The sequence below is a fragment of the Apteryx rowi genome, unplaced genomic scaffold (genome assembly GCF_003343035.1).
Source record: "Apteryx rowi isolate R43461 unplaced genomic scaffold, aptRow1 scaffold_147, whole genome shotgun sequence".
Classification (NCBI taxonomy): domain Eukaryota; kingdom Metazoa; phylum Chordata; class Aves; order Apterygiformes; family Apterygidae; genus Apteryx; species Apteryx rowi.
The window spans coordinates 917,099-933,445 of NW_020447719.1; the positions used below are offsets into that span (position 1 = coordinate 917,099).

Consider the following 16,347-nt stretch of genomic DNA (forward strand, 5'->3'; position numbering starts at 1 on the left):
GGAATCAGTAATTGGAGCAGCATGTAGTCCTACAGGTTTGTTAAGATGGACTAATGAAATCTTACAGAAATCAATTATTCTAATCATGATGTTTTTGTATTGACTAAGCTGTAGTTAAAGTAGATCAGATTGGGAAGGACATCAATCATCATCATTGACATTAAAATAACATAATGACTTTTCTTTTTTTGTAAAAGTGCTTATCTTCTAAGTTACATAGGAATGGGGGTGAGGGATTACTTGTACTGGAAAGGATCACACATTCCCATTTGAGCATACAAATGACCCAAAGAACAGTGTGCACACACACTTAGTAGGGTACTACACCACTATTCAATCTCCCAAGTCACCTTTCTGTTCCTTAGTCCTCCACATATTGCACTTTGCATTTCAGGAGAGGTTGGACATCTAATACATACCCATTCATCTCTGGGTTTTGACAGAGAGAGGAGGCCAGCATTAGTGTTTTCTTAATGGGAGTAACATCTTTCCCCCTCTGACCTTCTTGGGATGGCTATTTTTAAGGAAAAAGGAAGAAAAGTCTCCTTCTGCCTGTACCAGTTCCTCTTCAGGAAGGCCTGCAGCCTCCCAATTCATCATCCACCTGTTTCCACCCTGATATTTATTTTCTGCAGTTATTTTGAGTCTCCATAATGGCAAAGACAGAAAAGAAGGAGATATAGCTGTCCATTCCCTCCCTTGTCTCCAAATAAAGAGATGATTAGGCTATGAAATTATAACACCTCTCGACCCCTTAATAGATATCGGAACAAATGCATTAGGATTTTACTGGGAAAGGATATGAATAGATTTTGTGAAGCAAACTGACAACAAGTTTACCCTGACCTGTTCCTCATCAAAATCTTGCTTTGAAATGTTTTTTAAACAGCAGATGCAGCTGGTGACCAAGGTTCAAATAACTGACATTACTAAGATGCAGCCAAGATTTCAGCAAGCCTCATGGCGACACTTCTGGACAAAGATAAGGCTTTGTTGTAAGCATGAAAGCTTGGAAGACAACTAATCATATGTAGAAAAATGTCAAAACAAAAATCATTAGAAGTCTTGAATGTAGTGGAGAGGAAGAGGAAAGAAGTTAGCTCAAAGACTAGGGAGGAATAAATGATCCTTACTTTTACAGTGAAATACAAAGAAGCTGTAGTATAAAATCTCTGATTACATCTTTGTGCTACACTGACCAGAACTAGCAGTCAATTATTCCACCATGTTTGCTTCCACCAAAGAAAAGAAGCTATAATGGCTCTTCTTAAAATCAAATGAAGAGAATAGCTAAAATTTCAATAGTTTATTGTGTTTCTAAAAATTCAGACTTCTTTTCAACAACCTTTCACATTTTACAGGCTTTAATTTCAGATTTGCACCTGGTCCTAGCCTAGGGGCAGAAATAAAAGGGTACAAGTCAAAACACAGAGACACAAGCCTCCAGCATTTAGACAGGACATCTAACAGCACAGGGAAGCTACATATGTTCACACTGTGTTTGGGTTACTAAATAAATAGTAATTATTGTATTTGGTCTCTTTTGAGCTTGCTGGACTTTTAAAATTGTGCAGGAATAGAGAAACTGCATTTTAGCTTTATTGATATTTGCATCAAAACAGAGATTACTAAAATAAAATATAAATATAAACAATGAGCCAGATAAGTTATTCCATGTATGCTTTATAAAAGCCCCACTGTATCTAGAAAAAAATGAGTTAAAGCTAATTTCCCCTCTGTGTTGCTGCCCTGGTGAGAATGCAGTAAAAAAAGAAAAGTTTATATAAAACAGTCCTAACCACAAATGTTAGAGTCATTCTACTAATGAAAACATGATTTATATATATATCGAAAACATGCCGTAGTTTGAAGAAATACATAAAAAGTTTATTATTATACAGGATAAGAGTAGTATATTATAGGTTATACTACTTGGCTTAGACAATGATTATAGTATAAGCAAAGGCAGGTTGATATCTGTACAAATAGTTTTACCTAAATCCACCCCTTTTTTCTGATGTTAATCTCCGCTTTGACTAACTCTAAGATTAATTTTATATCATGTTCTTGAATTACAAATATTATAAACAAGAGAAACAGCAAAACATTTTTTTTTCTTGGTAATGAATCAGAAAAAAACCATAGTTAAGACCAAAAAAACTTTACTAAGTATATGTTTTGAGGACATAAATAAAATAAGTAAGATGAATTACATCTGAGCATCTGTCATATAGTGTACAAGTAGTTTGGGATCCTAAACAGATGAAAAAGAAATAAAGCAAATGAAAAAAAAAAAAGAGGAAAAGAAAGCAAAAGAGCTGATAAAGTTTCTGGCTACAATACAGGAGACATATCATTACCATATGATCTAATGTGGGTGTCAGCCTGGATTGTATTCATTGAGAGAAACCTTATTTTTTAACTGTGCTATGGAATAGAAGCAGGAGGGTTTTCCACCAAGTGACAGTCACTGAGCTGAACTTACCCCCTCCTCCTTTCCACACCTGCAAAGCCTTTTGCCTGGGTTGAATATTTAGTTTAATTACATCTCAGCTTTGAGAGCTCCTGTTGCAAATCCCTGGATTAAAAGGTATGGTTTTCAGTAATTCTCCTGAACTATGCTGCAGACTAATAAAACTTCAGGCAAGTCTACGGCAAGAACTAGTTGAATTTTAAGAGAAGCAAGAAAAATCCTACTAAATGTTTAGCAATGTTAAATGTTGTTATCCAGCATTTTTGCTTCTTGAGAACATGAGAATGCTTTCTCAAGGGCTGTGCACGTTTCCTACTGTTTGTTTGACTGTTCTGTCTTTTGTTTTGATTTGTATAAGCACTGCTATAGTCCTTTCTTTCTCCTTACTGTAAACTTTTGCAGCAGTATATTCTCTGTTTGCAATCCAGTGTTTAGAGTGTGTGATGTAGTGAATGTAAAAAATGTTTGAGTTCTTACATTTCTGGTCATAAAGTACACTCTGTGAAATGTTTCATTCAGACTTTTTTATATATATTCCAAATGTTTATGAGTATAATTACAATTTCAGAGAGAAAAATGTGCAGTCGATAGTTAAGCAGACTGAATGTATGCCTTTGTAATGTTAGAAAGTGATATGTTACAGTATACAAACAAGCAACTTGCATTTAAAGAAGGTGCCTGTGAATTAAATAGTAGAAAAGGAAATTTCTGGAGCTGAAACTTCTGTCAATAGAGTTTTAATCTCTTTAAAATCCTAGATCCTATGTTTCCGCAGCTAAACTTTATTACACAAAATGGGTAAAACATAATGTAGGGGTTTTTTGGAAACTGTACATATCGTTCAACTTGCCTTTTGTGGCATTATGAGAGATTTCTGACAGTGGATGAACCAATATTTAAAACTTAATATTAAGGCAAACTGACAAGAAGACCACCAATATAGTGGTGACGTGAACTGATGAAGCATATTTCCAGTGCTATTTTGAACTGAAATGTGGCCAAGTCTATCGTATAGTTTCCTCTGTTTGTGGAAAAGTCTTCCTCATTGTAAACACATAATTAAAGCAAATTTAAACAGTTATGTCCTGCAGACATAAATATTGTGTCACAGACATTTAAGAATTCAGATAATTTTTTCCCTCCCTATTTTTTTCTAAGCAAAATGCAAACATTTCTTACTAGTACAGTTCTGTACAAATTTTTAATCTCTGTTTACATTCATTTAGCAATACAAACAATAGGAAGAGATGTGTGTGCATGAAGTAGGAATATGTGTATTAATAAAGATAAGCACACACATATCTATTCCTATTCCTTGACTGATACGTAGTTTTTATCTGTTATATTCTCCACTATGTCCTCAGATTAGATCCTTGGTATCCTTTGTTGTCCTGTAGTTCTCTTTCATATACAACTTTTACTGAATTTATTATAGTTTTGGCAAAGCAATGGACGAAGTAAAAGGCCTACTGCAGTGTTTAACTGATAAGTGAAGTCATTAGTATTAATATGAACAAGAAGTGAAGTGTGAAGACACTTCCAAAGTGCCTTTGAATAGTTTTTCTGGGTAGTAATTTAACTCCAGGAAAGGATCCTGAATGTACACTCTCAGAGTGGATGGTGCTTCAGCAGTGACATTAACAGGAATACAAGCAGGTTTCAAAAAATATAACAATATGTAAAAAAGAGCTGGAGCAGCTCTTTAAAGAGTACTGCCTGCCACTACCAAGCCAGCTTTGGTGTGCGGCGTTCCCAGTGTTTATTGATGCTAATGGGCACTCTGAAATATGGTTTGTTCTCCGTTAGTATTTTATTGATCTTTTCCACAAAGCAGCTATTACAATGAATGGTGACAATTTAGCAAGTTTGTCTTCCTGTTTCAAAGTACTAATAAACTGCATTTTTATTTTACAACTGTGCACACAAAGTAATGATTATGCTAAGCTCTTGGATTAGATTAAACAGGAATAAGAACTCAGCACCGTGTACTAACCGCTTTGCTGTACCATCCTCGCTTTTCCGCATGTACGCCGGACGTGCAGCAGGGGTGTTGCTGGGGAAGGACGCAATCCTGATGCTGGCTGGGGGCCGGGGGCAGGAAGCAGTGCAGGAGGATGGTCCACACAGTGACACTCTGCTCTCTCCCCACTACATGACACGAGCTCTGCCAACAGTAGGGAACACGCTAAAACACTGTGACCCTCTTGTTGCCATCGGGGTCTGCAAAGCCCCTCGGTGCATGTCGTGGGTAATATGGCAGCACGTTCCCACAGCAGAAAATGCCTTCAGGTTTAACTGAGAAACAGGCTATGTTTCTCACAGAGGCAACTAAAATAATGTCTGACTGCATGTAAACTCACTTTGAAGTCACTAGGACATCTAAAGATGTTAAATACCTGTCTTCCTACTAGGTGAAAGACAGAAATGTTAGCTATGATTTTAAAACACTAGCATATTTTAGACGGTAACCTTATCATCCACTCAAGAGTGAGGCTCAAATGCTTAGCAGGGTTGCATTATTGGCATCTGTTTGTACAAATTTATAAAGGAAATTGAACTCAGGCACAATATAGACTGCAAGTTGTATTTATTTAGCTTTTTTATACTAACCAGTCCCTTTATAATACCTGGATGTGGTATTCTAGAAAGAGAGGCCCCAGTATATCATGCTCACTGAATACCAGTTGTCTAAGGCATCTAGTCCCACCTAGTAGGTTCCTTCTGTCAGTGGAGGCAGGGAGATGCTCATCCTCCTCTTCCTCTCCCCCAGGATGTTTTATCTCTCCATTAGTCAATATGGAGCTGAGAAATGTTATACCACAACCCTAACCTTTAGGTAACTTCTGCTAGGTAAGATAAACCCCAGCTTTAGTACCCTGATGGTGCATTTCAGAAGTGAATTTCAGTGACCCAGTTATTGACCTGAAGAAGCAAGTGAACATTTTTGCTTTCTTTACAAAGAGCAATACCTGTATTTAAGACTATGCTATCCATTTTAAGAAGAGGCTCCTAACCAAAGGACAAGTCTGTCTTTCTGTCAATAGGTGACTTGAAGGCAGGTTTTTTGGAGGGTGGTGGTAGTACTATTTTTTAGTCCCATGAAGTGCTGTAAAAGAAAAGCTTCCTCATATAATGCAAATAGTAAAAGAAAATAATTTTCAGAAAATTAGCTGATCTATATAGCCTTGATACAAAACCTGAAAACAGCTGTTGTGTAGTTTCTCTGCAGCACACAACAACATAGGTAGTACAATGTACAATGTATTGAAATGCATTTAGGCCTCAGTCCTGAAAACACATATTTAAACAGTTTTCCATGTTAATATTAGTGGCAATACACACTTATGTAAAGTTGCCTCTGAGCACAAAAGCTTGCAGGATGAGGCCCTGAAGTACCAATATAAAATACGCTGACAATACTACAAGCATGAGTTCAAATGCTTATGCAGTACAAAGCAGAGGATTTTCAGGGTACATTGTTATAAAATCAGATACCCTAGCCAAAAATCTGGAAAGAAAGCCAAGAACATCCCATATAACACAACATTGTATTCAATTTTATTGTGTTATTTAAACTGAGGAAGAAGTATAGCTCATTTAAACAGAGCTTCCTCTCTCTCTCCACCCCATCACCAGATCTTACTCTATTTCCCAATCAGTTTTACTAGGCTATAATTTAAAACACACAGCAAGCTGGAACTTTTAAAAAAGATTTCTCAAGACATGAAATAATGCGTTACAGTGAATTCAGGAACCTCAGGTTCATCCCCAGGGAACAAACTCATTGCTATGAAACAAATGCTAATGAAATCAAATAGACTGTTACGTTGGCAGAAAACATACAAATGGAAAATGTGGCTTATTGTGTTGACTGTTTTGCATAACAAAGTCGACAGTGCTGCCTGTTCCTAATAAATATTAGTCTAAATATGCAAACAGATGTGTTTACAATTGCCTTTTAACTGCTCTGTAAAAAAAGCTTATTGACAAGCAGTTACCAGACTCCTATCACATAACTGCCCTATTTTCAAAATTCAGTTTTCATTTACTGAAAGGAACAGTTATGCAATTGGTGGATATGCTGGACCTCCTTCAGCAGGAACTGTGCAGCTATGGAAAACTGCTACTTTTGGTTTAAATCTCCTGCTTTGATTCCTAGGTCCTGCTTGGCGTCAATGAACTAAGCCATGAGGCTGGCTCTCCTCTTCGTCCTACTGCTGCCAGCATGCTTGGCCAAGCCGTTCCACCAAAAGGGCTTGTTTGACTTTATGCTGGAGGATGAAGGGTCTGCCGATATGCCTCCAACAGAGGATCCTATCCTAACTGGATTTGGACCAGTATGCCCCTTCCGCTGCCAGTGTCACCTTCGTGTGGTGCAGTGCTCTGACCTAGGTAAGCCGCGAAACTACCTTCATAGTATATATATTTACTTTCTAGCTAAGGGTTTGCAGCTAGGATGGCTGGGCTGCTAAGCACTGCCACGCTGTAACTAGGTTCTTGTCAAAGAAATATGTTAAGGTTACAGTTAGCTAGAATGAACTATATGAGTAGGCCATAAAGCCCTGACAAGCTGGACATTTGTTGTGACCACAAAATGTTAGATCTTTCATGTATATTTTATATAGATATATTTTATTCATTCTTTGAAAGACCACAGATTTCTCTTGCAGGGAAGATCACTTTTCAAGGCTGTTCCCCGAAATGCATATTAAATAAATTCAATGAGGTTAGATGTAGGGTTGGAAACATTTTAAAAAGTTCTAAATTGTATGGTCCAGATTCCAACACCCTCAATCATACTGACTAGTACCTCAACATAGAAATTGTCCTATTTCCATAGGATTACATGAGCATGGAATAACCAACCCTGAATCAAATACGCTGGGACTAGTTCTTTGGAGGAAACAGTCTGGAAACACTCCAAAGCAATGAAAACATTTTTGGAACTCTTTATAAAACATCTTTCTTAGACAGTGTTCAAGCTTAAACCATGAGAATCCTTCTCCCAAACTCCCCTTCCTCAGTCATGTATGATGGCTTGTCTATACAGTCAGACCGAGAATGTGAAGCCATGCCCACATTATTGTGTTCTGACTTTCTCATGCAGGAATCTCAAGTAATGAAGCTGACTTCAGTGAGACTGCTCTTGGTTTAAGCCAGTATTATTCAGTCTTCGTAAGTCTAGTGTAGTGCAGAAAATCAGTTAAAGATGGTTTTTACTCACAAGAAAATTAGTCAGTTTATTCACTGGACAGACAAAGAACTGCTCTTACAATTTTATACAGTATATTTTTTAAAAAAGTCTTCTCTCAGCTGTTTCAATATAGTGCTGGGTGTTTCTGTGTTCCTATGTTATAGCATTTCCTTTGGTAATTACTGTAAATCATGACTCAAGTCTGCCTATTAGGATTTAGGTCTCATTGCGGTGGGTATTGTATAATTACAGAAAGGAGGGGGAAAAGATATTTACATCCTTAGAAACTTCTGTGAACTTATTAAAGTAAGCCATATAATTACACAACAGATTTTGGCAAAAACCCAGTGAACAATGCAAGCCAAGTTGCACAAATGAGCATGGACTAACCTACCCATGAATTCATAAAGCTTTCACAATACTAGCCCAGTTCAAAGATAATTTCTTTTTTACCGTTTAGATACCAGATAGTAGCAATTACAGGCTGGCTGGGAAGTTGCCACATATGCCATGAAGACCTTAGGCTTTTATTTTTGTAACACTGGCTAACCTTCATGGAATTTAAATTATTTTGGGAATCTGTCCCCAGCCTGCTTCAATTCTGCAGAATGTAAGAAGTTTTCACTCAGTAAAAAAGTAGAGATATTCACACAAGGGCCCTTTGTTGCTATACTTGCTCCCATATTCATTGGGTTCTCCTTCACACACGTATGGTTTCCAAAGAATTGTTGAATCCACTACATACAATTGCTCCTGGGTTAATAAATTTCCATACTGTCAAGGAGACTCTGAAATAAAGTGATTAAAACCTCCATTCTGTGTTTCCCAGATAATTTCAAGAGGGGTGATAAGAAAGAAATACATTTTCAGCTTGGTTTAAGCCCACACAGTGCAGATATGGGAATGAGAAGACTGTGCTTTTGAAGTGGCTGGTCTGATAACATCCAGCCTCTGGGCACCAAGGAAGAGAGATCTTCCTGGGGTTAAAATATATAGACCTGAAAAATCAGTAATATTTCCCTGGCAGAGCTCAAGGAAGTAATAATTATTAATATTTCTCCAATCTTAGCATTAGTTTAATCCATCCTTGTCACATATGCCTATTACAGCCCCTTATGGGTTGTTACCCAAATGCGAGGATCATCAGGACCCAGAGCAGACGGCCACCCCCAGAGAGCAGAAGCAGGATAGCTGTGTGCGCCAGGGCAGATATCTGCGTGCTCACAGGGGAATCTGCCCTCAGCTCTCCGTTTCTCTGGCCTCTAATTCATTCTCTGTGACTCAGACTCTTTCAGTATCAAATTAACCCTCTGACTTGAGGAAAGCTGGAAGTCGGATCTAAGAGCTCCAAATTGTGTTTCAAACTGTGGAGGTCCCGCCAGGACAACGCAGCATGTTCTTTGGCTGTCAGATGAAGGGGCGCTCAAGGCGCAGAGATCAGAAATGCAATATGCACACAGAAGCCATGAAACCCCACAATGAGAATTCCACCTCCACGCAAACCATCACTTTTGGCTTGTGTTTCCCTTAAACTCTAGGCATTTTCTACCCAACCAAATTAGCTACCTCCCTCCCCCCAGATTATCAGATTTAATCATCTAGTCCCATGGGCACTCACTGAAGAAACACTTGCAAGCAATAACAGAACCCTCCCAGGGTTATATTAGGAACATACTGCATTAAATCCCTGCCACAAAGAAGGCTGAAATCTGGATCCTCTCTTCCACACCGTATCTGTCATGGAAGGAGGGCCCTCTGCAGCCACGCACCCTAGCGTACCATGGGCAGGTCAGAGCATGCTGGCTGTGGGGAGCATAGACCATGGGAGGCATGGGGCAGCCACAACCTCCGTTCACCCAGGAGACCCTGAGCTGGCAGAGCTTCAGAAAGCTGCTAAACCAAGTTTGCCATTGACAGGTCTCTGGGATAATACAAGGCTTCTCTCACCACCTGAACTTTTGGAACTTGGCTGAGGTGACCCCTAACACTGGTTACTTAGGGTGAGCTCTCCCCTTTACTGCATGCTTCATTTTGTGCCCAAAGAGGCATTTACTATTTGTTAACTATTGCTGCATAAGGAATGAGCCCACTATTGGACTCAGAGTTATATGAACAGGGCAACAGGAGAACTAGCAAATCCAGGGTCCAGAGATCATCTTTGCCCTTTTTATTGTTACCCTTCTTTTGTCCAGCTGCCACATCCCATAAACACTGAATGGAAATATTTTTTTTTAAGTCCAAATTCAATAAAAACAGTGAAAAGTGCCTGGTGGTCCAGTTACGCTCATGTCAGCTGAATTTCTGCATTCCTGTATTTTTAAGCTTCAGTCACATCTTCCTAAGCACATGCCTTTGAATTAATTTATTTTGCCTCCAAGCCAAAAGCTGAATTAGCAGGAAGGAAAAGGCTGTCCTCTCACACTCTGAAGAAGAATTCTCTTAGAGTTGTGGTTACTGACAGATCAAGACCAGGATCCAATCTATCTACCTCATATAAGATTTATTACCTTTGTGCAACAGGCCCAAGGATCTCATCAAAGAAGGCCACTGTAATATAGAAGTGCTGCATTTTCTGAATCTGCCTCCTGTTGCCAAACGGGAGCCATTGGTTCATTTTTTAATCACGTCTTGGTATGTGGCATTACTATGGTATAGTCAGCCTTCCCTTAGAGATCACAAACATCTTCCTAATTAACATGCACTACAGATATAGGGGGTAGCCAATATAGCTGATCAGAGGCAGCTCTTCATGTATCAAAATGTATCAAAACAATAAATACAGAGAAGACATCCAGTCAGCTGGCCAGCCAAAGGTGCCTCATAAAAGAACGAGGAAGGATTAATTGTTCCACTTGAAGTCCTAGCCTCCCAAAGGGAGTTGCAAGAAGAGGTTCCTCCCAGAGGTCTCTGGTAGGCAGGAGGACATGTGTGCGATTATATAGCCTTTCAACAGATGCAGAATACTCCATAAGTGTATTCAGAGGTGTTGGCTAGCACTTTATATCACCTCACTTTTCTCCAATGAGTCTGTCAGCCCCCTACGAAGCAAGCAGACTTTGTATTCTGCAGAATGCAAGAAAAAGCCTGTGCTTAGAGACTGCACAGGACATGACGGGGGTCCCTCCAGCCCTCTTGTCATCAACACCATGGGGATTTTTTGGTCTCCAAAAGGTGCACAAGAGATGCATGTCAGTAATTAAAGTTCAAGCCATATTACAGCTCAAGCTGGAATTTTACGCACAGCTCAGAAATGCAGAGTTTCTCCAGCTGTAAAATAAAGAAGGGTGTATTAAAGCTCAGCATGGATGCTGGAGTGTGTGTTTGAAAAGCACTTTGAGATCGGTGAGTGAAAAGCTCACAAATGTGTAAAGCATTATTCCAGGGATCCAGTAACACGAGACATTTTATCTGAAAACATATGGTGTCTAAACTGTATTAACTGAAGGCCCTTCAACACTTGAACCACGGTAATGTGACAACAGCTAATTTATTTCTTCATGAAACACAATTTATCTCCTTGCATAAAATCTTCCAGAAACATCTGAAAAATCATTTTCTGATCATGAATCTGTTTGGGAACCTCATCTTTCTATATAAAGGAAATTAAGTTCCTTTGGGACATAACTTGATTTGAACTTCCCTTGTCAACAAAAAATCTTTTTAAAGAAAAATAATATGTACCTCATTGGTGATTGATGCCAGTCATTTATGAGTTCAAGAAAACAGATGGGATTACTTACTATTGTGTACTTAGCTTTAAAATCTGTGTCACTGGTTGAATGTTTACCTTTCTTTCAAAAACATAATGTTTCAAGCTAAAAGTATTGCTCAAAATATGATGGGTTTCTAAACAGGTAATAAGAGAAAACATGAATACTTATATGACCAGACATTATCAAATACAATCTTAAAATTAAAAAGGTTTTGTTAATTTACATTCTACTTGCTGAGCTTGCAGGATAAGTTATTGCATGTTTTATGCATTTTTCCTTTTAACAATGAGGACTAGAGATTTATTATTATTTTGTTTAATAAAAGCTGAGAATGTCATGCAATCTGCTGACTTCAGGAATTGGGACATTTAATTAAATATTATCAATAAAACTGGAACCATAAAATCTGGGAAAGTATGTTGCCACTTAGACTGAGATAAGGCTTTGCATCTAATATCATGGCCTTCACATTGAGACTAAGTGCCTTCCTGGACAATATTCTCTAACCAAACATAACTTATGCTTTGGTCAAACACAAGTCATTGGCCTTACTACAAGATAACTGCGTGAACTGTAATACTCTGATATCTTGGAGATTAGACTGGAATATCTATGTGAGTCTATGACTGTCTTTAAGAGAGCTGCCAGACAGGTCCATCCATGTTGGATGGCCTGTTTCTGTCCAAGCATTTCTGTGTGCTTTATGAGAAGTAGGAGGTGAATTATGAGGAATTTGTATTGGAAATAGAATGGATCTCAGGTAACATTATCTGTCTAAAAGTCATCTCAGCTCCTTCCACAGTCATGGGGAGGGTTAGGCAACCACCTCCTGGGTCAGTTCACCCTGCTGAAAGTGGGTGTCAGTGACAGATAGGATAAACCACGCTGTGGGGAATTCCACTGACTAGACAGGTCTCAATGACCACTTGAGACCACACAACTAACTTTTAGATGAATGAAGTTAGGTGAGATAAAGTTATAGCATGAAAAAGGCAACTCAAATGATTAGCATTATTTTACAGTAAATTTACCATAGATTGTTGAAATTTTAGTATGTATTCTGCTTAGATACAATTTTTGGAATGTCCTGGAAGTTAAACAAAGCATGAATTAAAGCCATACACTTAGTACATCCCAAAGAATTAAGTCAAGAACTCATCAAATCATAAAAAAAACTCTTGATAAGTTGTCCAAAAAAAAAATACTGGCCTGGAAGTAGACTGTTTTATATTTACACACTATCATTAACCTTCTCCGGTGTAACAGTAAAAGACAGGCCTTGTTGCATTGCCATCAGTTTTACAACCTGAATTGCTGATGTTCCAGTTCCAACTGACAGACATGAGTCTGGGCAAATATTAGTCCAATATAAATACTTTATTAGCTGCTTATGCTAAGGTAAGGTTACCACCTCTGTGTGTTTCCTGCTTTTTTTAGATTTGTTTGTTTGTTTCAGACTAAGAAATGGCATTTAAGAAAGTCTAGTGACAGAATGGAAATCCTGACTGCTAAGTGGCACAAGAAGTGACTGTTTTCTGGTTCATATGATAACAAGGGTTCATTTCTAAAATTTCCCACTGCATAAATAAATGACTAATAGATAGCTAATAAAAGGTGAGTCAACTGTTATAGGTCATTATAGTACATAACAGGTGATTAAAGTGTTTAAAATAAATTAAATAATTACTGCTGACATCTTCTACTAACATTACAACCATTTATAATATGTGTATTATGCTCTTAACATCTTTTTAGAGTGTAATACTTAGTAACACCTATACACTATTTAGAAATTATTTATGTTTTCTCAACATGAAGTCTGTGGTGCTCATCTGCTAATGACTCCAGGCCAAGTCTTAGGAAGAGCTAAGGAGCCCAAAAGCTCCTTCCCAGGTTCACTGAGAATCCACTGCAAACTGGGATGAGAGCTAAGAATTTAAGTCTTGCTTGAAGCCATTGACGATTGCGGCAAGGAACTGCCAATGACAGCCTCCAGTCACTCGAGAATATTCTGCTCATACAGACCCCAGTTACTGTGGTATTTAGAAAATATCCTAGTTTTAAGCAGGTCTTCAAAACACCTCTCTCTAACCCAGGTTAGAGAGTGTCATTCTGACCTATCTTGCCTCTTCCTTTCAACTTTGGACTCACTGGTCTGTTTTTCACTTTATCCTGGATCCATTGTGTGATTAAAAGGAAGCAGGCAGAAAGAGGATAATCAGGTTACAGGGAAAAAAGGAGTATTTTTCTCAATATATTTTTGTCCTTTGTTTTTAAAGTTCCAGTTTAAGAATATATTCTTTACAATGCATTGTACTTTTTTTTTTTGAAAGTTATTTCTTCTGCTTTACATGCCTTGCCTCACAAACGGTATTATCAAATGCTAGAACTCTAGGTCTTGTATTTAAGGGTTCATTCTTTCAGAGCATTACTGTCCTTCACACTATGAAAGCAGAATAGATGGAGTAGACCTTACTCATTGGCTTCTCAGTGAGGAAAGAGATGGAAACGCTGAACTTGAACTCAAAGGGACATTAACACAAAGGACCATGCCTGCACCTTCTTTTTTTGAGTTGCAGTTTTTAACCCATGGGATTGACTGCTTCTAACAAGTCTGTATAAATTAAGATTATTGTCAGCAGGGTTACATTTGCTACACAGGCAACTCTACTGCAATCTTCATAGGGAGTATTTAAGAATGAAAAAGGAGAAAAACAGCATTTAAGGACTCAGTGTGCATTCTGTGTACATGCTCTTAGGTAAAAGCATATCCATACCAACCTTGTGTTTGTTACCTGGGATTTATCTGGACTGCTTTGAGTTGCTAGAGAGGATGCTTTCAGTTTTCATTTCAATCTGAAAAATAATGGAATAAACATGAAATATTCTAAAAACAATAAAAACCAGAAACCTCTTCTGCCAACCTAACTACATGACAAATTTTGGGATTTCATTACAAAAACAACAATTGTATAGAGTACTAATGGAAATGCCACAGCATTTAAGACATGTGCAAGTATGACTGGGGTTACAGCCTGCTCTGTATCAGTCAGGATAGAAATGAACTAGGTCACCCCAGAAAGAGCTTTTGCTGCAGCACCTGTCCTAAAATGTGAAAGCCCAGCATGATCTCAATTTGTATGTCAAAGTGCCTGATCCTTTTCATTATGGACATAGCCACAAACATTTAAGGTAATCACTATGTCCAGAAGCTCGTTTTCCTGCAGGTGTTTTTTTTCCTCTACTGCTCCAGCACAGGCCCCAGAAACTAGACAGTCTCTCAATGAATTCAGATTTTAGTGTGACATGGAAAAACAGTGTTGGTATTGGTGTCATTACTGCTCTCTGAAAGAACAGATTCTTTGCTGAATATCTCTGCCCAAGAGGTGTAGGAGCAAAGATATAAGTGAGAGAGCCAAACAGGATGGAAAAAAAAAAGACGTTACCATTCAACTGGGATGCCATTTCTTTTCAGAAGTTCAATTATGCTTTCAGCTTTCATTTCTACAGCTTCAAAACAGGAGGATCATACCTACTTTTCACCCCTGGGAAGAAAGGATAGGAAAAGAAGGGTGATATTACTGTTTGTAGAGTCCAGAAAAACAACCAACAGCAGCGAGGTAGATAAGAGAATAACAGTGAAAGAGGAAAAAGCCAAAGAAGGAAGACCAGGAATACAGATATGATAGGAACACTTCAGAGAAACGAAAGAATGAGGTGAACATGAAAGGGAAAATCTTGTTTTTTCAAGGGAAACAGTAACACAATTTTTTTTTTTTAAAAAAAGAAGATGGATAGAAAGGAAATAGGAAGAAAGAATTTAAGATGAGAAGTGTTAGAAAATCTTACTGTTTTCAGGGTTAGCTAAAAATAATTTTATTTGAGGATAATATTTATTTTCTCTTCTTTATTCTCTCACCCTATGGAAGACAGCTTACATCCTATGGACTTGAGGAGATGGCTGTTACAGTGATAGGTGACCTGCAGAAGGTCTATCACTAAATGGCTAACTAAAAGTAAATAAGTAACAAAGCCATAATATCTAGGATACCCAAGGTAATGTATAGCATCATACTAGCTGATGCTAGTAAAAAGGAAACTAGCAGCTCCACAGACCCCCTGATTCACTTAGGAAATTCTCTCTCAGCCTGTATTTAAATTTTATTAACTATATCCAGACACAGTTACAGTGGCTCTCTTCTGTTGTGCTCTGTTCTGCTTGCATGAATGCAGGCTGAGAGCAATCCTAAAACATCCTGTATGAAAAATGGTCATGATATGTTTAAAAACACCCCAAATAACCAGGAACATACCTCTGTGCCCCCCCCCACACACCCCCCGATCATAAAATGACCATGGTTTCAGGATCAGAAGGAATAAGTTTATTGGAAAGTAGAGAAGATCCCTTCAAACTACTCTTTATGGCTATTCTGCTATGCTAGTGCTAATTCTCCTAAATCTCAAAGTAAAGATTTCAAATGATATCCTTAGATTGGTATCCATTACCTGCTGCTTAAAAGCTAAGCAGACATCAGATTGTATTACCCCAAAGGATCATTCAAAATTTAATATGTTAGAAATGCTCACTTTCCCCTAGATGTTGAAATGCTCTCTTCTGACTACTGTAAATACTTGTAAGAAATAAATATTTCACTTTAATGCATGCATAGCCATAGATATGACATCTGTATTGCATTAACAGTGATTAAAGCCATAATGCACAGTGCTGGCAAATTGCATGAGTCACCCAGGACTGTTGCTCTTCTCTGACGGGATGCTTTATATGCCAGTAACAATGACAGTGGGAATATGTTGGCAATTTTAGCAGTTTTATCAGAAATCTCACAATATTTGAATTTTTACTTACTGCCTTAATCCCTGGAGACCATAACGCTTTCAGAATATTTTTCTCTCCTAAAATACCTTTGTGCTTCTTGATAAGGCACAAATCTTCCAGACCTTTGAAA

The 16,347-nt window shown here is 38.1% G+C and overlaps 1 protein-coding gene across 1 annotated transcript in view; it reads left to right on the plus strand.

Annotated features, from left to right (window-relative positions):
* Window positions 1–2,460: 2,460 nt before the first annotated feature.
* DCN (decorin) overlaps window positions 2,461–16,347 on the plus strand; it is a 39,962-nt gene continuing 26,075 nt past the window's right edge. Inside the window, exons 1-2 of the mRNA XM_026058439.1 lie at window positions 2,461–2,590; window positions 6,633–6,865. Coding sequence (XP_025914224.1) covers window positions 6,661–6,865 — 205 coding nt within the window. The 5' untranslated portion in view covers window positions 2,461–2,590; window positions 6,633–6,660. The remainder of the gene's footprint in view (window positions 2,591–6,632; window positions 6,866–16,347) is intronic.